The 22366-nt window shown below is 31.1% G+C and overlaps 2 protein-coding genes across 6 annotated transcripts in view; one reads left to right on the top strand and one right to left on the bottom strand.

The window, feature by feature from the left end:
• LOC142239280 (uncharacterized) overlaps nucleotides 1-15713 on the bottom strand; it is a 63135-nt gene extending 47422 nt beyond the window's left edge. For all 5 annotated transcript variants that reach the window (XM_075311060.1, XM_075311061.1, XM_075311062.1 and 2 more), the window contains exon 1: nucleotides 15202-15713. The gene's annotated coding sequence lies outside the window, so the exon portion shown is untranslated. The remainder of the gene's footprint in view (nucleotides 1-15201) is intronic.
• Nucleotides 15714-16681: 968 nt separating this feature from the next.
• On the top strand, nucleotides 16682-20967 carry hpo (serine/threonine-protein kinase hippo). Its single transcript, XM_075309445.1, has 2 exons — nucleotides 16682-18138; nucleotides 18604-20967. Exons 1-2 carry the CDS (start codon nucleotides 16929-16931, stop codon nucleotides 19377-19379), a joined length of 1986 nt encoding a protein of 661 aa, XP_075165560.1. The 5' UTR covers nucleotides 16682-16928; the 3' UTR covers nucleotides 19380-20967.
• The last annotated feature ends 1399 nt before the right edge of the window (nucleotides 20968-22366 follow it).

The following is a 22366-nucleotide window of genomic DNA, read 5'->3' as shown; positions in this document are numbered from 1 at the left end:
ACTTGCAGCATACTCTCTAGGTCTTCCTTTCTAAACACATATATGTTTATAGGCTATTTCCAAATTAATATATGTTTGCATCTAAGCATATTATATTTACAAACATTTTATGTCCCAAACATATTATGTTCTAACATATTAACATATATGTCCCAAACATGTTATGCTAGTTTATGAACATTATATGCTTGCACTTAAAAATATTGTGTTTACAAATTTGAGTTCCAAACATATAATTTTTACACCCAAACATATGAAAAACAGTCTTTTTCGTCCGTGTATGCAACAGTAAAAAATTGGGTTGCTGAATTTAAACGTGATCGTACAAGCATTGAAGATGAACCACGTAGTGGACGTCCAAAAACAACAGCAACAACAGAAATTGTAGCCAAATTGCATGATATGGTATTAAATTATCGACGAATAAAAGTGCGTGAAATTGCTAATATCATGGACATCTCAAATGATTGAGTCCATTTAATTTTGCATGAAGAACTACAGATGAAAAAGCTTTCTGCAAGATGGGTGCCGCATTTGTTACCAGTCGATCAAAAACGCATAAGAATGACCATTTCTCAAGCTTGTTTGGATCGTTTTAAGCGAAATAAAATGGATTTTAAGCGTCGTTTCATAACTGTTGATGAGACATGGATCCACCACTATACTCCAGTGACAAAAGAACAATCCAAACAATGGACTGAAGCTGGAGGAAGTGCCCCAAAGAAGGCAAAAACAATTCAATCGACTATCTGCAAAAGGGTAAACAATAAATTCAGAGTACTATTGCAATCTTTTGGATCAATTAAATGTACAAATTCTAGAAAAACGTCCTGGCTTACAACACAAAAAAAATAATTTTTCATCAAGACAACGCACCAGCGCACAAGATTGTTTTAACAATGGCTAAAATCAACGAATTAAAGTACGAGTTGCTTGACCACCCACTTTATTCTCCTAATTTAGCTCCCAGTGATTTTTGGTTGTTCCCAAATCTAAAAAAATCCTTTCTGGCAAGCGTTTTATAAAGATGCAATTACAGTTGTAAACTACAATTTTGAAGACCTTGAGGAAAACTATTTTAATCAAGGTATAGAATTGCTAGTAAAGAGTATTGAAGTTTCAGGAGATTATAATGCAAAATAAAACTATTTTTGAAACACTAACTCTTTCATTGATAGGCTAAGAAGTTTCCGAACCGCCCTCGTAATCAGGTGATTTTGAATTTGTAAGCTGAAATGTAAGTAATAAATTAATTATTTTCCAAAATCGAGGTCTTTAAAAATCTATTTGTTTTTGGATATCAAGTGAGGACAACGAATGACACCCTAATTTTAAGTATCAATCCGCGTGATTTCTTCATAGATAATTACCATAGGGGCCCTTAGATACCCAAAAAACAGGTGAAAGGTCCAAATGCCCCAAGTTCATAAAGTAAAACAAGTAAGGAAAATCTAAAGACGGGCGTGGCCGACTATATTATACCCTGCAGCACTTGTAGATCCACTTTTTCGATACCATATAAAATCCGTCAAATGTGGTGGGTGCTATATATAAACTTTATGTTCCCATATACATATATTTAAATCTGACTCGATTTGGACAAAATTTTTTAGACTTATGTATAATTAAAATTTAAGTCGTCTACATTCAGAGAAGGAATATGATCACCCCAAACATGTTTCAAGAGCAAAATGTGGAACCGTCCAAACATGGATCATGTTTTTCGCAACCATGTTATTCTCTCGAAAATTATGTATCTGATTTCGGCAAACATGTATATATTTGCTGTGAAAACAATATTTTTGCGACAAAAACGTCCCATTTTCACCGTCCAAAAATAACATTTTGCTCTTGAAACATGTTTGGGGTGATCGTATTCCTTCTCTGTGTGTAATGCCCTGGAATGGAACAAAATGTTAGTAAAAAAATATGGGAAACATTTAAATCTGAAGCAAATTTGCAAAAGTGTATTTATAATTTATCGGTCGATAGATATGTATTAGACGTATAGGAAAATTGGAGTCATTTTTAAATGTTTTCGACTTAGCAGTGTCGTTTTTACAAAATCGGATTACAACTTTGACCTCTGTTGTCATATGAAAATCGGGGGAAAGATATATGGGAGCTATATATAAATCTGACCCGATTTCAACCAAATTTGGCGCAGATAGCTGTGCAAAATTTAAAGTAAATTAGGGCAAAACTTTGTCTTCTGGGGCAATATAAGTGCATATCGGGTGAAAGATATATATAGGTGCTATATCTAAATTTGAACTGATTTCAACCAAATTTGGCATGCATAGCTACAATATTAATTCTTCTCCCTGTGCAAAATTTAAAGCAAATTAGGCAAAAATCTGGCTTCTGGGGCCATAGGAGTTCATATCGGGCGAAAGATATATATGGGAGCTAATCTTAATCTAAACCGATTTCAACCAAATTTGGCATGCATAGCTACAATATTAATTCTACTCCCTGTACAAAATTTAAAGCAAATTAGGGCAAAACTCTCGCTTCTGGGGCCTTATAAAAACTTTAAACCAAAGATGATTTAGCAAAATATATGAACATTTTTTATCTTAAGACACAATATTTCAGTTCATTTAAGGACGATTCTTTAAATCAAAAATGTGTTCCTTTAGTTTTTTGTATAGCAAAGGTTAGGTTAGGTTAGGTGACAGCCCTATGTATCAGGCTGACTTAGACTATTCAGCCCATTGTGATACCACATTGGTGAACTTCTCTCTTATCACTGAGTGCTGCCCGATTCCATGTTAAGCTCAATGACAAGGGTCCTCCTTTTTATAGCAGAGTTCATACGGCGTTCCACATTGCAGTGAAAACACTTAGAGAAGCTTTGAAACCCTTAGAAATGTCACCAGCATTACTGAGGTGGGATAATCCACCGCTGAAAAACTTTTTGGTGTTCGGTTGAAGCAGGAATCGAACCCACGACCTTGTGTATGCAAGGCGGGCATGCTAACCATTGCACCACGGTGACTCCCTTTATAGCAAAGCTCATAAACTTTGTTTAAATTAACATTTCATAATTTTAAAGAAATTTGCCCAAAAAATTAGGTTGCACAATCTTTAATATCACCTAAAATTTTTTTCAGTGTACATTTGACTCTTTTTTTAAGTTCCAATAAGTTTAATAATTAATTAAAGCATATTAGATTTACTTCAAAAAACTTTACCAATATATGAATTTCCTAATATTTCTTCTCAATGCATAAAAAAATCTCTTAATCCAAACTTGATGAAGACCAAAAACTTTATTTTTATCAATCAATCGATCCCTCAGCTATCATAAATTATCAATTCTATTGTATTTGACAAATTGTATGAAGAATAAGGTAAAAACAATAACAAAAACAGCCGAAGTATTTGTAAAGAATGTAAAGAAGATTCGAAAAATATATTTAATAGCTAAAACAACTCAACACCTGCCAGAAATTATTGTATGTGGCACATTTTTCATCTGTCTCACAGAACACATACTCCTAGACCAAACTGCTCCCAACAGCTGAATGAAGAAATGAAAAACTATGGAATTTGTAAAGGAGAAACAAAAAAAAAAGAACACATTGAAGCTGCAGTTTTTCTACCATCTATTCATCCAGTCATAGAGAACAAGAGATGTAGTTTGAAAAGGTTCTTCTACATGTTTCTTAATTTAATTGTGTATAGGGTCTGCATCAACAGCAGGACCTTGTGAATAAATAGGCCTCTCTTTCTCTATGTCACACACATATCAAAGCAAATGTGGCAAGCTGTTGGCAAATGAAAATACTATAAAAACTGGAAATATAAGAGCCAAAGAAAAAAGAATATGAGGTAAAAGAAAAATGCCATAAACTAAAATGGCATAGAGAAATGAGTGCACCGGGCCGTCACAAAAAGGAATTTAATATGAATACACCACAAGGCACAAGGCTCGTATACTTATATGTACACACACTCACTCACATAGACACGAACCTATTGAAAGTAATAATGTCAGCGACCTAAAAATGTTCGTACATGAAGAGACAGACTGAAAGACAGACCGACGTAGATGAAAGGAGACCAAATTGAAACCATAAGGCAGAGGAACTGAGCCGGTGGCAGGCGTTGTCCTCGGCCATACACACACACACGAACAAAATACAATATAAAACGCAGTCAGGCAAATACAAACATTCATACAGAGAGTGTGTGTGTGAAAGAGAGACAGATGAATATATTTCTTCACGCGAAATATCCTGCTGAAGGAAATGATCGACAACGAAAAATGGCCAGATGTTTAAGCAATTCAGATGTACTCGATGCGAGTCACTGGTCCTTGGCTATGTTTTTTTTGTTTGGTTCTATGAATGACAGGGCTTTGAAATGAGTAAGTAGACAAGAATTATAAATGAAAACAACACAACAACTGCTGTTCAATGGATTACACATTACCAAAAAAAGTATCTGAGAAATAAAGAATTACTGGATGAATTGTGTACTTTATAATGGAGTCACGTAGGACACAGAATGTCATGGGTTTAGCCCCAGACACTTAGTTTTTATATCGCTCAGTATCCCGAAAATGAATTCCTTAGAAAAAAAGTTAACAAAAACTACGATAGCCGATTTATATTTATTTAATTTCAAAAAATTAATTGATATTACACTGAAAAAATCTTGTCGTGAAGCAAAGATTTCTTGTCCTTTAAATACGAATACGTTTTTTAGCATAGAAGACGCATTTCTCGGACATAAAGTTTTTTTCGTTGTCCAAAAGTCGATCAAAAAAATTCTTCGAAATTAATGAAATTGACTTTGAATTTGTTATCTGTTTGCATCTTGACTACAAAGCAAAAAAGCGGTCAAAAATATGTGATGTCTTTTAACGCTTTATTTTAAAAATTAAAAATTTAATTGTTCGTTAACTTGTTTTTAAAAGGAAAAAACGAATAAATTCACATTTGTTTCCTGCTCTCGAAAGGCAGTGAACCCACCAGGAAGGAAAATTTTGGTTAATTTTAGAAAATTTTAACTAAACTGTATTACAAACACAGATGTCTCGCGGATTTCACAAAAACTAGTAAATATTTTTCGACGAATTTAAGAAAATTTATTTGACATGATTGGAGTTAAAATTTGCAAAAATATCTTTAGTACAATACGAAGTTCATGATGGACATAGTATTGGTAAAATTTACAAATTTTAAGAAATACTGAACTGTTTTGTGGGAGACATGAATTTAACAAATCTTTATGCTCCATTTGTGCATAATTTCCCCCCCCTTTTCAGTTAATTTAGCCAACGTACGCAAAAAAATGTTTACAGTAACAGAAATTTTCTCAAAACAAAATGAACTAAAATATAATTAAAAATTTCACGAAAATTTTTCCAATTAAAGTCTTAATTGAATTTAAAAAAATACTCAATTAAAAATGTAATTAACTGAAACAAAAATCAATCACAAAAAATTAATAGCATCAATTAATTTTTTAATTGATACTATCATTTCTGTGATTGAAGATATTTCAATTAAAAATTAATTGCATCAATTAATTTCGTGATTGAAGGCAAAAAAATATTTTTTTGTGTGTAGGGTTCACTTTTCAAATACGGTCAATACTCAAATTTAAAAGAGAAATGGGTCTTGAATGTATCCATACTAGAATTTTCCGCTTCATTGGTTCGGAATCAATAGGAAAACCATTAGTGTAAAGACAAAATCGTTGGAGCCGGGCAACCTTTTTTCAGTGCAGTCAAAATATTGAAAATATAAGAAAATTATTAGTTTTTATTTTTCCATAACTCCAAATATGTACTGGCTTTGCCACTCGATCCAAAAATAATCTACCAAAATTTGAAGAATATCTTAACAAAAATCTACAAAATAAAACAAATCTTATTTTTCGATTTCTATGGAACATTGTCAAAACTTTTTCTATAAAAAAATTTGTCAACATTTTATTCCTAGAGAAAATTTTGCGAAAATTTTATTCCTACAGAAAAATTTGTCAACATTTTATTCCTTGAGAAAATTTTGTCGAAATTGTAATCCTAGAGAAAATTTTGTCAAAAGTTTATTCCTAGAAAAAATGTCATAATTTTATCCTATAGAAAATGTTGTCCATACTTTATTTCTATAGAAAAATTTGTTAATTTTTTTTCTATAGAGAAATTTGCCAACATTTTATTCCTATTTTGTTAAAATCTTATTCCTAGAATAAATTCAAATTTATTTCCTGGTATCAAGTACGCGAATTTCAAATTTTAAAAGTACCCATACTTGAATTCTCCGCTTCATTGGCTCGGAATCAGTACCAAAATCATTAATGACAAAATTAAAGACAACATTTTTGGAACCGGGCAAACTTTTTTCGGTGTAGTCAAAAATTTAAGATTGCCACTCGATCCAAAAATAATCTACAAAAATTTGAAAAAAAAAATTACCAAATAAAAAGTCTTATTTTGCAGTTTTTGAAATCTATAGAAAATTTTGTTTCCATAGAATTTTTTTTCTATAGACAATTTTTTCAAATTTTTTTTCTATAGACAAATTTTTCAAAATTTGTTTTCTTAGACAATTTTGTAACATTTCTTTCTATAGAAAATTTTGTCAACATTTTATCCCTACAGAAAAATTTTGTCAAAATTTTATTCCTAGAGAAAATGATGTCAAAATTTCACACTTAGAAAAAATTTTTGTTAAAATATTATTCCCAGAGAAAATTTTGACAAAATTTTTTTATATACATTTTTTTTCAACTTTTTTTCTATAGAATTTTTTTCAAAATTTTTTCTATAGAAAATTTTTGTCAAAATTTTATTGCTCGAAACTGTATCCTATAGAAAATTTTATCAGGAGAGGAATATTATGGAGAGGAATTAGGTGGAGAGGAATATTATGCAAAATCTACCAAAATATAAAAAAAAACTACCAATCTACCAAACAGTAAAAAATCTACCATTTATGATAGAACTTTACCAACTATGGCAACCGTGTTTGGGAGCTAATTGCATGTGTGAAGGCTTCAAGCATGAAAATTTTCGTACAAATCTCGATCCTCAAAATCATACATTTTAAATACTTCTCATTTTTTAAATTAAGGAAAAAATATATCTCCAATATCATAACATTTTCGATAGAGATCGTGTTATTTTGATTGACAAAAAATCACCTGGTCGGTAACCAGATTTTTCTTAAACTGTAAAAATAGTTATTTATTTTTTAAGGATATAAAATTTTTGAAATTATTTGTAATTTCATGCTGGCATAATGTTAACATCAGCTGGTGGTCTTTAGTTGGGGACCCTAATAAATTCCATAAAGCCACAACAAACGATGATACTTCCATGCGACCATCAGCTGTTATATTGTCTATCTATCCTAGTAGGTACAACAAAAGACAATTTGGTGTAAAGGAATAATAATAAAAGGTGTTTCTGGCATTAGCAGAGAAATATATTTTTATGTTACTGTAAGCAGCAATGTCATAAGTAACATCTGTCACTAGGACAAATACAATCTAGCCAATGTTTTTCTATGGTTTCCTAAAATTAAACCTAAAACATAAATACTATAGAAAACCTGTTTGAATGCCGCTTATAGATGCCTAATAAACCTGTAAAAAATTTCAAATGATTATGGAAGTTTATTACCGATCCAGATGTTTCAGAGTTTTGAAACAGTATGAGTTAATTAGGCAATCACCCATCTCCCGTATAACCCCAACTTTAAAACGAGAGTATAAAAGGGTTAAGGGAAAATTAGATACAAAATAGGCCTTGGTGGGCCTCTGACCGTTTTTATGTAAAAAGTTATTTGTACTGTCCAGATGGGGTGCAAAATTTTGAATACGGAATTTTTATGTAGTCAAGTTTTGTAGAAGATCGACAATTAAAGTCCTATATCGGAGTTTTTCGCATAAATTCATAAATAAGATATTTTTATAAATTAATGGCGCCCAACCCGGGGCTCTTTATAGATTGCTTATAATTAGATATCAAATTATGCATAAATCTGGGGTGATAGGTCTTAAATCTGGAAACATAAAAAATTAAGGATTTGAAGAGGCTTTTTAATTGAAACATGCCATCGTTTATATTTGAAATCGGATTAGAATTTAGGATCAGAAGTTTCGGTTAATGAAAAATCCTATGAATTGAATGAAAGTACGCAAAACCCAGGGTTAATAAGGGAATTGGATATAACCCCTTTAAACAACAGTATAAAATTGATAAGGGAAAATTAAATACAAAATAGGCCTTGGTGGGTCCTACCGTTTTTAATTCTGAATACGACATTTTTACGTCGCCACATTAAAAAAAAAGTTTACTTGGATCCAAAGATTTTGACCTTCCTTTAAGGATTTTGCTATTGATTCCGAGTCAAAGATGCGGGTTCTTTGAAATAAGTAATTTTTTTGTGACCTATGTGGGCTTAAATCTAGGATCTATAAAATTAAAATTAGGATACAGATCTCATTTATGGAATTTTCATTCTATTTTTCCGGTATATTAACAAAGATATTCACGTACAAACAAATGCCAGTTTAAAAATCCAAATTAAGACGGATAAAAAATATTTTCTTGATTCCAAACAAAATTTAAACCAAAGATGCTAAATTCTCAAAATAAGTCTTAGCCTATATTTGAAGCGTTTTTATCTTAAATCAAAAAATTCAATATTTCACTTAATTTAAGGACGATTTCTTTAAATCAAAAATGTGTTTCTTTACTTTAAGGAAAATTTGCCTTAGTTTAAAGACATGCAACTTTAACGAAGGGATGCAAATTTTCAAGATATGTGTTCTAAATTCAATGAAAAAAATTTTTAAGCAAAGATAATAAATTTTCTTTTAATTAAAATTTCATTATTTTAAAGAAATTTGAGGTAGCGTAATCTTTAATATCACGGGGAGCCACCGTGGTGCAATGGTTAGCATGCCAGCCTTGCATACACAAGGTCGTGGGTTCGATTCCTGCTTCGACCGAACACAAAAAAAATTTTCAGCGGTGGATTATCCCACCTCAGTAATGCTGGTGACATTTCTGAGGGTTTCGAAGCTTCTCTAAGTGGTTTCAGTGCAATGTGGAACGCCGTTCGGACTCGGCTATAAAAAGGAGGTCCCTTGTCATTTGAGCTTAACATGGAATCGGGCAGCACTCAGTGATAAGAGAAAAGTTCACCAATGTGGTATCACAATGGACTGAATAGTCTAAGTGAGCCTGAAATATCAGGCTGCCACTATACCTAACCTAACCTAACCTAATATCACGTAAATATTTTTTTCAGTACAAGTTTTGTAAGGAAATATAACCGACAGTTAAAAGTTAATTTAAGGGGTTTTCGGTTAAATGCATAATTAAGACCTTTTCATAAATTAATGGCGGCCAAAGCGGGACCATTTATTGATTACTTATAATTCAATTCAATTCAATGAATGAATGAATGAGTCCTGGTATCCTTGGTTATTAAATTTTAAGAGGCTTTATACTTGACAAATGATTATTTACTTGAAAAAGGATCATAAGTTTTGGTTAATGAGTTTATGAAAAGTCCTATGAATTCAATGAAAGTGCACAAAGTACTAAAGACAAATCCTCTGGATATTGGTAATCTTTTTTTTTTAGAGTATAATAGTAAAAACATTTCCTCATTTTGTCAAGATTTCATATGGAGCATCAACACATAAATTATACTACTTCAACCATATGATTTTTTTTTTCGTTTTCACAAACCCTTATCTTTCCAAAGATAACAAATTAAGATCAAATTCATAGAAAAATGAGAGCAAAAACTCCAGTGGGTAAGACAAGAAATCACCATTTTTTAATTATTACTTAAGAATTAAAGTTATTTTTAAATTATTTGTCTGTATGCAAATATCTTCGATTTTTTCTTTCTATTCAATAGAAGGGAGATGTTACTGGAAGTAGAAATGAAACCTTTCAGAGGTTTCATTTCTACATTTTTTGTCCACCTTTAAGAGGTGTCCAGGTTTGAGAGTTTAATTTTAATGTGTTAATATAGAAAATGCCCCCAGACAACGGTCTAAGTTTGAGAGGTTTCACTGTATATATAGAAATTTTATGCAAACTTAAATGAAAGCTAATTCTGTAGAAATCGCCTTACATAAGGTTGAGAAGAATTTTGGAAATATTTACTTTGGCGGCCACAGAGGGAGCATTCAACATTGTTATGCAATGGAACTATCAGCAGCATTCTTGTGGAATGGAATGGGAAAATGCTAAGAAGCAAGTTTATAACCTGATAACTTCATTAAATCGTTACTCTAGGAAAGAGCATCATGTCTTAAAGCCTAGGCATTTCTTTTGGCAAATAAATTCAAACTCTTTCTTAAAAGCAAGCAATTAATAATCCCCTCCCAATACCATGGGTATATTCCTATTCATACTGACAATATAAACAAAACTGAACAACATGTAATAGGATATCCCACAACCATATGAACCGGGATTACTTAAAGACTGGAAGTGCTTCCTTATAATAAGAAACAAAAACTCCCAGGCCCTTTTTCATTAAAATGAACCTATCAGTGAAGTATAAATTGACAATGAGAAACAAGTTCTTAAAAACAGTCCTCTAAAGATTCGAAAAATCGACAGCAGACGATCGATCATGACATATTATGTGTCATCACTTTGGAAAGTTGAGACAGGAAATGATTTTTGTTGCAAGAAGTGCTATTACGATCGAAGGTAAATTTAGTTTTGCGTGACTTAACAAAGAGCAATTCAATACCTATAAGTGTGAATATTAAAAAGTGGCTTGGAAAAAAAGTTGTAAGATTTCCTTAAACACAAAAAAAAAACGAAATGAACTTTGGGAATTTCAGGACATTGAACGGGACTAACAACACAAAAAAAGAACACACACACATATAGAACGTAAGGAAGAGTATACAGACAAGATATAAAATTTCAATAGTCTTGCTATTGAATGTGTAAACAAGGAGAGAGAGAGAAATTAGAGAGGGTCCTTTAAAAAGGAAGCACACACTCACACGCAATACACACTGTTATCCACAATGTTTAAGAAGTTCTTGGGTTTACAAAATTCACAGCTGTGTTTATTTCTAAAGGATGTATGGTTTGTTTTCGATCAAAGGCATGTCTCTTTTATTTGTTTTGTTTTTAGATATTCTCTAATGGATCGATGATAGAGTTCATTGAACCTTACATCGAATGGTTTCTTTATATCAAATTTATTAGAATAACGATTGCAGTGCGACTCAATCCCATAGCTCTTGTTTAAAAAAATAAAATTAGGAAAGAGGAGCCGTCACTAAAATAAAAAATAATTAAAATCAACATAAAGTGTAAAACCAATTTTTTTACTTGTAAAGAAATTCCTAATCCTGGCCACTAGGGATTACAGAGTAAAATCACTAAAATAGAGAGCAAATTCTTGAAAATGCGTAGGTTAGGTTAGGTTAGGTGGCAGTCCGATGTATCAGGCTCACTTAGACTATTCAGTCCATTGTGGTACCACATTGGTGAACTTCTCTCTTATCACTGAGTGCTGCCGACCGACCTTTAGTGTGAATATATAACATAAAAGTGAATAAGTAAAAAAAACAGATGTTATATTCTTAAAACTTTTTAATTCGATTAAGTCATAAAGGATCGTCATTCAGGAAAATAATCAAATGCAATATCTTCCAAACTTGTTTTGTACATGTGATATTTTCTTTTAGCTTAGGTCAGGAATGGAACAGATGGGATAAGCAATAATAAAAGTGAATTTATTGTCTTGGGTAAAGAGTTATAGTTATTATCTTCATTGCATGACACATTAATATGGTCCTAAAATATAAGGGTTGATTTTCCAAAGAAACTAAGTAATCAAATATAGCTATCATCAAAATGTGTGAAATATAATTTGAGTTATCACATGAAGTTTTATAAAAATTTGTCCTTTATAAATATGAAATCATTCATCAAATTAATACTTTCAAATGCAAATTAGACGTGGACATCGGCGTAGCTACGATAGGGAAGGCTAAGTAGCTACGGTTTACCACATTTTCCTTAAAGGGCTTACACTACACTCTCCCAGCACTTCCTGGCTACGCCAATGGATTTGTTTTTTGGAAAATCGAACAAATGAACTCGTATAACTGGGGCTGCTTGATTTTTTCTTAGGTACAATGAAATCTCTCGGATGTGGACCTTCACGATCGTCTAAATTTTGTCCACATTGAGGAAATGTCCAGTTATGAGACGTTATTTTTAATCTAATAAGATATCAAACGTCTCACGACAATTGTCCACTTTTGAGTTTTCATAGTAACCAAGTTTAAGTGGTTTCACTATTGGGCCTCTAATTGGGAGAAATCGATAGTTTATTCAATATAATTTTTATGATAATAAAACGTTATATATACATTTATAAAACAAAAGATCGATAGCATCAGATCTTCCAAGTGTCCAAAGCAGACACATTTCTCTCGAGAATTACTACTCTTTTGTAGGACATATATTGCGAGTTTCAAAAACATTTTATTATTGAATAGAGGACTAAAAAAATCTTTCAAATATGAACCTGGATGACTATACTATACCTCAGTAATGCTGGTGACATTTCTGAGGGTTTCAACTGCAATGTGGAACGCCGTTCGGACTCGGCTATAAAAAGAAGGTCCCTTGTCATTGAGCTTAACATGCAATCGGGCAGTGAATCAGTGATAAGAGAGAAGTTCACCACTGTGGTATCACAATGGACTGAATAGTCTAAGTGAGCCTGATGCATCGGGCTGCCACCTAACCTAACCTATACTTTGCCATGTGTCCACAATAAACACATTTCTATCAAGAAATACGGACGCCAGTTTTTTTGTGGGGGATGTATTGGGGACACGGTTGCCATCCGAGCCAAAAATAATCTACCAAAATTGAAGGGAAAATTTTACCAAAAAACTACTACAACAAAAATCTTATTTTGCAAAATTTTATTTTTAAAGAAAATTTTGTCAACATTTTTATTTCTAAACAAAAATTTTATTTCTATGAAAAAATTTGTCAAAATTTTATTTCTCTAAACAATTTTGTCAACATTTTATTTCTATGAAAAAATTTGTCAAAATTTTATTTCTCTAAACAATTTTGTCAAAATTTTATTTCTATCGAAAATTTTGTCAAAATTTTATTTTTATAGAAAATTTTGTCAAAATTTTATTTCTATAGAAAATTTTGTCAAAATTTTATTTCGGTAGACAATTTTGTCGAAATTTTATTTCTACTCTTTGCAAAATCTACCAAAACATAAAGAATTCTACCAATCTACCAACAGGAAAAAAAATCTACCATTTTTGATAGAATTCTACCAACTGTGGCAACCGTTTTTGGGAATCCCAAAAACATTTTGCAATATGCGTTTATTTTCAAGTGGATAGAGGACAAGCAGATTAATCTTTAACATATAAAGATTGATGCCCATCTCATTCCATTTGGCCATAGTGAAAACTCAGTGTCCCCACTTTTTTGTTGACCATATGTTCAGAAGTACTGCCTCCAAATATATTCTCCATATATTGATAATTCCAAATACGTCATTGTGCATATTGTATACATTTCTCTGGTTTTTATATGCTGCTTACGGCAATTTAGAAGATTTTTGGCGAACGATTTTCATACCAATTAGTATATTTGGTTCAAATTTGGCTTTTCCATCTCTTCCCGTCTATCATGTTTATGTCAATTGCTATGTAGGATTATATCGGTAATATTTTTTCATATATAACTCGTTTTTTAACAATCAGGTGTCACTAAACGATTATTACTATAGGGATTTTTTCGATACGTCTTTCAGACCCTGACTGCAAAATGCAGGTCCCTTACCAGAATATAATAGGCCAATTTTTACAAATATTAGAAATTCGCCATATGTGGTATCACAATGGACTTCTTTAGGTATAGTCACACTAGGAAAATATTTGCCCAAAATGAACACTTTCAAAATATCTGGATACCATTTGAAGAAAATACTTTTATCGTAATAATTTCGATAATTTCTGTAACAACAAAGGACTACCACCTACCTAAAGTGAGATACTATATCATTTTAAACGTATTTATTTAAGTTTGATTGCATTGTTCAATCTCAGACTATTTTTCTTCTATGTTTGGACATTTAAACAATGCTGATCCCAAATTCTAAATTAATTCTAATTGCACTCCTTACTGGTGGTGCATAGCAAACTCAGTTCATTGAACTTCAAAAAACTTGGATCGAGTTATAAAACTAGAATTTTCTATTGCCTATTGTAGCACTGGATTAGAAATGATGGCTTCATTTACTACTTCGATCGCAATTTAGAAGCGGCAGTTTGGAAAAAATCTACCTTCGTTACAAACCGAAGGGGCTTGTTTGAAAATAGGTGCCACCGTCATGACCTCGATTGTTTAGGAGCGCCCTTTGAATTAAAACTTTTTTTGATCTTCGTCTTTTCGATTCTCTATTTGTTGTTCCGAAATCGACTGATCGACTTTTAAAGCAAAAATTAACTTTGACGTCGAATATATCATTTGTTGTACACAATTTCATTTCCAATATTTCTTACAATTTTTTATTTTAATTTTACTGTTATTGACCATCGTTTTTAAATCAGCCATCTTAAATAGAAGAATATATCTTATTAGATATATAAATAAACCAACTATTTCTAATAAGAACCAACAAATGATGGTAGGTAAGAAAAAAACATAATCAAAAGACGATACCGAAAATTAATAAACGATGGTAGAGATATACAAGAGAGGGTTGAAACCAATGACCCAGGGGAGGGAAGGAAAAGGTCTCGACGGAAAGCTACAAAAAGAAAATGTATGTATGAACTGCAAATGCAGTAAAAAAAAAAAAACAAAACAAATAATCTTTAATGAGATTATTTAAAAAAAGTATTAGAAATAGAAAAAAACAAAGCAAACCTAAAATACACTAAAATTAAATATCCCCCAAGAAACCCCATATTTACTTGGTTTGTTTTCGTTTATATTTTCACCTATGCCAATTTATTGATTTTTCGTTTTTCCTCATAAAATTAACTATGTACTTTGGATTTTTTCGATAAAAAGTACCTATGTATGTAGATATCGTTTGGTCATCATTGTAAAAGCAATTTAATAAATATTAAGCATATATATATACACAATTAATATCTCCCAGGAAATCTCCGGGGGGTTAAACTACTTACCCGAAGCTCCAAGAAGCTACAGCTTTTTTCTTTCTTGTTTTAGAGTCATGTACACTTTTTAGACCATTTAATTATTACACCATAATTGTAACACATAAACTTGTTTCACTCAACACATGTCCACCACACCACCGTTAATTATTTAATAGTTAATTAAACAAAATAAAATTCATTCGAAATGCTCTCTTTTTTAATTGTTTAATGCATTGAACATTATATTTAGGATTGCTGATTTGCGAAATATAAAAAAGACGGTGTACGTGAGGAATTTCAGCACAGAGTTGTTCAAATGTGTACACATTCACAATGGACTATTAACCACGAACAAAAAATTTTCTTTTCACATCAATTTTTCACTTCATCAAACAAATATTTGGTTGCAACTCCATTTAAATCAGACTTAAGAAATATGTTCTTGTTATTTCACCATATTTTTAGATTGTATAACCTTTTTTAAACACGATTTTTTTAGATTTTTTACATCTATTTTGTTTTTCTCCTTGCAATGCAAATGCTGCTGTGAGGGATTATAGAATATATATAGAGAGAGTACAAGGTACTTGGTATTTGTATCCTAAATATAATACATATAAAACACCCTGTAATACACGCTGCAACAGGGTGCCTATAATGAAAATAAAATCACAATAAAGTTACACACATTGGAGAAATGTTTATATTCAACACACTTTCAATTGATTAGGACAAAATTCAAGTTGAGAAATAATCGCGAGGGATAATCGCGTTTTCAATAAAAAACCAGTCATTGTCCACAAAAGTAAGATACAACATTTTAGAAATATTTTCTGAACTGTTGTCCTCAAATTGAAATGCATAGCAACTTTTTATTTTCTCAACAACTTTTCGATGTGAGACAAATTAAATATTAACATTGTTACGAATATTTTTCAACAAACATTTTTATAAAAGCTTATTCCGACTTCTTACTGAAAATCAGTACCAAATTCCTAGGGATTTTGTATATTCCCAATAAAAACAAACTTTTGAAAAATGCTAAAACTCAACAATGTTTCAAACTTTTTTTCAATGGATTGTTGAAGTTGGGAAATAGTTTAGAAAATCAACAAAAGCAGACAGACAGTAGAATTCAATGCATTGGCATCTACGGTTCCATAATTTTTTATTTCTTCCAAGTGACCAAGAACTTCGTTACACAAAGATGTATTGTAAAAAAATGTTTTTTTTTGATACATTTAAGTTTTCTCCAATCGTTTCCAACACATTTTCAAATATTTCGTCAATATTTGTGCCGTATTGTATACTAGTAAATTAGGTAAATTGTATGTTTTTATAGTATAATTTTTGACTATTTTTTCTTTGTGTGTACCTTCAAATTTAAAGAGAGGTTGTATTTGAAACGTACTCATCCTGTGCTTATTGGACACAGTAAGTAATCGGTTGCTATTGAAATTCCATCAGATCTATCTGACATTTCGAGCAATCTGACATTTCTCCTCATTTCATTTCTTCCTCATCTCGTTACATAGTTTTCTTTATTCTCAAAAGGACAGAGGAATATACGATTTAATGGTCAGTCTATAGTATTGAGTCTCAAAACAAGTGTCCAGATGGAATCTAAACAATAGTCACAGCCTTTCAACAAAGGTATTCACATAGAAGGATATTTGCTCTTGCTATTTTTGTTAAATTTTGTTTGTGTGGGACTAAAATTAAAAATAACCAAGACTACTGACTGTAATGCCATAATGTCTTCCAAAAGCGAACTTCTAAAGTTGTCTGAAGAGTCATTGCTGCAGCCTCCGGAAAAGGTATTTGATATCATTTGTAAATTAGGCGAAGGTAGTTATGGATCTGTGTATAAGGCTTTACACAAAGAAAGCACCAGTATTGTGGCCATTAAATTGGTGCCGGTCGAGTCCGATTTGCACGATATAATAAAGGAGATATCCATAATGCAACAATGTGATTCTCCGTATGTGGTACGCTATTATGGATCCTATTTCAAACAATATGATCTATGGATTTGTATGGAATACTGTGGTGCAGGAAGTGTATCAGATATAATGAGACTTCGTAAGAAAACCTTAACGGAAGATGAAATTTCTACGATTCTTTCGGATACTCTAAAGGGTTTGGTCTATTTACATTTACGCAGAAAAATTCATCGTGACATTAAAGCTGGAAATATATTGCTCAACACCGAAGGCTATGCTAAACTAGCAGATTTTGGAGTAGCTGGACAATTGACCGATACGATGGCGAAAAGAAACACAGTTATTGGTACACCTTTTTGGATGGCCCCTGAGGTAATTGAGGAGATTGGTTACGATTGTGTAGCCGATATTTGGTCTTTGGGAATAACAGCTCTTGAAATGGCCGAGGGAAAACCTCCATATGGTGATATACATCCTATGCGTGCCATTTTTATGATACCTCAAAAGCCACCACCATCTTTTCGCGAACCTGATTGCTGGAGTACAGAATTCATAGATTTTGTAAGCCTATGTTTGGTGAAGAATCCAGAAGAGCGTGCCACTGCCTCCGATTTATTAGAACATGAATTTATACGCAATGCCAAACATCGTAGCATTTTAAGACCTATGATAGAAGAGACCTGTGCCATCAGAGAACAACAAAGAAATTCAAGAGCTACTGGTAGTTCCGCACAGGGTATGAGCCAGGCTAAAAGTTTGGCCACCCAACAAGAGGATTGTCTACCAGAGGAGGAGCAAGGTGAATTTCCATTGGAAACGGTCAAAACATTTATAGATGATCCAGGCACACTGGTACCGGAAAAATTCGGTGAATATCAGCAGACATCAAATACATTGAATGCTGAAGATATGGGAACATTGTGCCCGGGTAAGGGTGGTATGTCAGCAAATAAGTCGCAAGATGTTGGCGATATGACAGCTGTGGATAGCGGAACAATGGTGGAATTGGAATCGAACCTAGGTAAGTGAAATTGCGAACATTTTTATTGAATAAATGGTCTAGAAAACTGGTTGACGAAGTCTCCCTAAGTTAGGTGAGGTATAGTGGCAACCCGATATTTCAGGCTCACTTAGACTATTCAGTCCATTGTGATACCACAGTGGTGAACTTCTCTCTTATCACAGAGTGCTATCAAATTCTATGTTAAGCTCAATGACAAGGGACCTCTTATTTTATAACCGAATCCGAACGGAGTTCCACTTACAGAAGCTTTGAAATACTCAGAAGCGGTGGGATAATCCACCGCTGAAAAATTTTTTGGTGTTTGGTCGAAACTAGGTTTTGAACTCACGACCTTGTGTATGTAAGGAGTGCATGCTAACCATTGCACCACGGTGTCTCCCAAGATGTGCAGTCTTCTTGCAGCTAGTGTGTTGCTGTTTGTGTGAAGAAGCCACTTTAATTTTTACCCTTTTCCTATTTCAGGTACAATGGTCATTAATTCCGATTCGGATGATTCATCCACAGCTAAGCGCAATGATTGTGCCAAGCCCCGCTATCGACCACAGTTCCTGGACCATTTCGAACGAAAAAATCCCGAAATTCAACAACAACAACAACAACGCCCAGTGGCTGATGACAAAGCAAGTGAATATTCTCCGGCTGCTGCAGCCTTAGCGGCCGCCCAGTCAAATGTAAATAATCACAATCTCCTTAATCAAGCTCAACAAGCAGCACATCACACACCCGTCACCAATATCAATTCCAATGATTCAAATTGGGAAAATAATATGGAAAAACAATTTCAACAAATTTCGGCCATTAATCAGTATGGCTTACAACAACATCAACAACACCTGCAACAACAACAACAATTGCAAGCCTTTTATGGTAATGCCATGGTTAATGAACAACAACAACAGCAACATATATTAGCTTTAAATCAACAACAACAAGCACTTATGCAACCTCCGCCTGCCTACTCCCAACAACAACAGCAACCCCAAGCTCCAGCCCACCATCCTCCTCCTCATCATCTTCACACCCAATCTCATTCATATGTCGATGGTGAGTTTGAATTCTTGAAATTTTTAACATTTGACGATTTGAATCAGCGTCTCAACAATATCGATTCGGAAATGGAAAAAGAAATCGAAGAACTCAATAAGAAATACAACGCCAAGCGCCAGCCCATAGTCGATGCAATGAATGCCAAACGCAAACGTCAACAGAATATTAATAATAATTTAATTAAAATTTAATGTACTAAACATGCAAACTAACATACGTACACTTCCCTCTTCACCCTCCATTCGAAAAGAAACAGGAATAATAGGAATAGTCTACTCACCTATTACTAGGTGTGTGTGTGTGTGCGCGTTCCGATATACAAAATGATGTTATTTTTATAGATAGGGGGTGTGTGTTAGCAAGTTGTTTGTGACTGTTGTAAATGGTGTTTTAATAGTGACAAAGGTGCATAATTATTTTCATTTTTCTCTTTAGGAGTGTTTTGAGCAAAAGCCACTAAAAGGTGGTCTTGGGCAATAGAGGAATTTTTTTTTCAAATTTTTGTTGGAATTTTTATTATCGTTTTTCATGTTATCGATATATTTTCTCTTATTAGAAGCATTGGTTGCTCTGTTACTAACTTTAAGATCGATTTTCAAAAAATTTATAATAAACTAATTTACCAATGCAACGTCAATATTCACAATATTAAAAAGAAGACCAAACAAACGATTGCAGATAAAATTAAGACTTTTCCTAATTCTTTTCTTAATTTTCGACAAAAGAGTCTATAGTAATCTATTGAATCTTCGACTTAATAAATTCTTGGAAATGGCTAATATCTGCCACTGTCCAAAAGTATTATTTGTAATTCTAATTACAATCTCTAAATTGCATGAATAATTTATGGTGCATAGAATTTTTCGACAAGTTATATAATCTCTGGATGGTTAAATCCTTAAAATTTTTTACAAATTTGCTATAACACCCCCTTGCCTAAAGAAATAATGTGCTCATACAAAAATCTTAAAGAGTAGGTTAATATGCAAAAGCTTTAGAAAACCCTCAAATTTTTATAAATTTTCAAAATTTATTTACGCAAGACTACATAATAAATGCAATTTTCTAGGAATTTCTTATAAAACTATTTAATAAATCATATCAAACAGCTCAATATGAAATAAAAAATTTGCAAATCACAATAAAAAATAGATGCCTGCCATTGAAAAATAAAAAAAAAAAAACTAAAACCATATATACAAACAAGATTCATTAATAAATACATTTGCACTATAACTTTATAAAAATTAGTTTATTAGATTTGTTTTATTATAATTTTTCTCTAATACGCAAATTATTAAATTAAAAAAGTTGTTTATCATTTTTTCTATATAATCACAAAACGACCCATGTTAACTCAGTCATAACTTCCCTCCCCCAATAAAACAAAATGAAAAATTAATTGAGAATATAAGCAATAATAAATGAAATTTTCTCATTATTGTAACTATTAAACTTTTAAATTACTTACACAAAAAAAAAGAATGTTATATTTCAAAAAACAAAAAAATTAATATACAATCGGGAAAAAATACCAAGTTCTGTAAAGGAATTAATACTCCAAAAATATTTTTTATACCTATAAAAGAAAAACAAAATAGAATCTTTTTTAAAATTATACACTGCAATTATAATAATAGATGATGATGAAAACGATATATACAAGATTCATACTTCATAATAATAATCAAGAAAGAGAAGAGAATTTATTAATAAAACATAGTTGTAGTTAAGTTTAAACAATAAAGAAATTCAATTTTATTGTAAAATCAGTTTAAATATGTTGTTTTATTTTGATTCATAAAAAAATCGAACAACTCGTCTTTTAAAGACTGATGATGCTTCAGGTAAACTTATAGGTGAGTCTATTATCTCAAAAGGTTATTTGCTAAATTTATTACATATTTTCTATAAAAATAAAATTTTGTCAAAATTTTCTATGGAAATAAAATTTGGTCAAAATTTTCTATGGAAATAAAATTTTTACATTTTCTATAGAAATAAAAATTTGACAAAATTTTCTATAGAAATAAAATTTTGACAAATTTTTCATTAGAAATAAAATTTTGACAAAATTTTCTATAGAAATAAAATTTTAAGAAAATTTTCTGTAGAAATAAAATTTTGAGAAAATTTTCTATCGAACTAAAATTTTGACAAAATGTTCTATAGAAATAAAATTTTAAGAAAATTTTCTGTAGAAATAAAATTTTGAGAACATTTTCTATCGAAATAATATTTTGACAAAATTTTCTATAGAAAGAAAGTGTTGACAAAATTTTCTATAGAAATAAAATTTTGCCAAAATTTTCTATAGCAATAAAATTTTGCCAACATTTTCTATAGAAATAAAATTTTGACAAAATTTTCTATAGAAATAAAATTTTGTCAAAATTTTCTATGGAAATAAAATTTTGACAACATTTTCTATAGAAATAAAATTTTGACAAAATTTTCTATAGAAATAAAATTTTGTCAAAATTTTCTATGGAAATAAAATTTTGACAAATTTTTCATTAGAGATAAAATTTTGACAAAATTTTCTATAGAAATAAAATTTTAAGAAAATTTTCTGTAGAAATAAAATTTTGAGAAAATTTTCTATCGAACTAAAATTTTGACAAAATGTTCTATAGAAATAAAATTTTAAGAAAATTTTCTGTAGAAATAAAATTTTAAGAAAATTTTCTGTAGAAATAAAATTTTGAGAACATTTTCTATCGAAATAATATTTGGACAAAATCTTCTATAGAAAGAAAATGTTGACAAAATTTTCTATAGAAACAAAATTTTGCCAAAATTTTCTATAGTAATAAAATTTTGCCAACAGTTTCTATAGAAATAAAATTTTGACAAAAGTTTCTATAGAAATAAAATTTTGACAAATGTTTCTATAGAAATAAAATTTTTATAAAAGTTTCTATAGAAATAAAATTTTGACAAAATTTTCTATAGAAATAAAATTTTGACAAAATTTTCTATAGAAATAAAATTTTGACAAAATTTTCTATAGAAATAATATTTTGACAAAATTTTCTATAGAAATAAAATTTTGACAAAATTTTTCATAGAAATAAAAAAAAATTCTATAGAAATAAAATTTGGACAAAATTTTCTATAGAAATAAAATTTTGACAAAATTTTCTGTAGAAATAAAATTTCGACAGAATTTTCTATA

This window comes from Haematobia irritans, chromosome 5 (assembly GCF_050003625.1).
Source record: "Haematobia irritans isolate KBUSLIRL chromosome 5, ASM5000362v1, whole genome shotgun sequence".
In the NCBI taxonomy this organism is placed as follows: domain Eukaryota; kingdom Metazoa; phylum Arthropoda; class Insecta; order Diptera; family Muscidae; genus Haematobia; species Haematobia irritans.
This window is presented reverse-complemented; position numbering and strand designations above follow the sequence as displayed.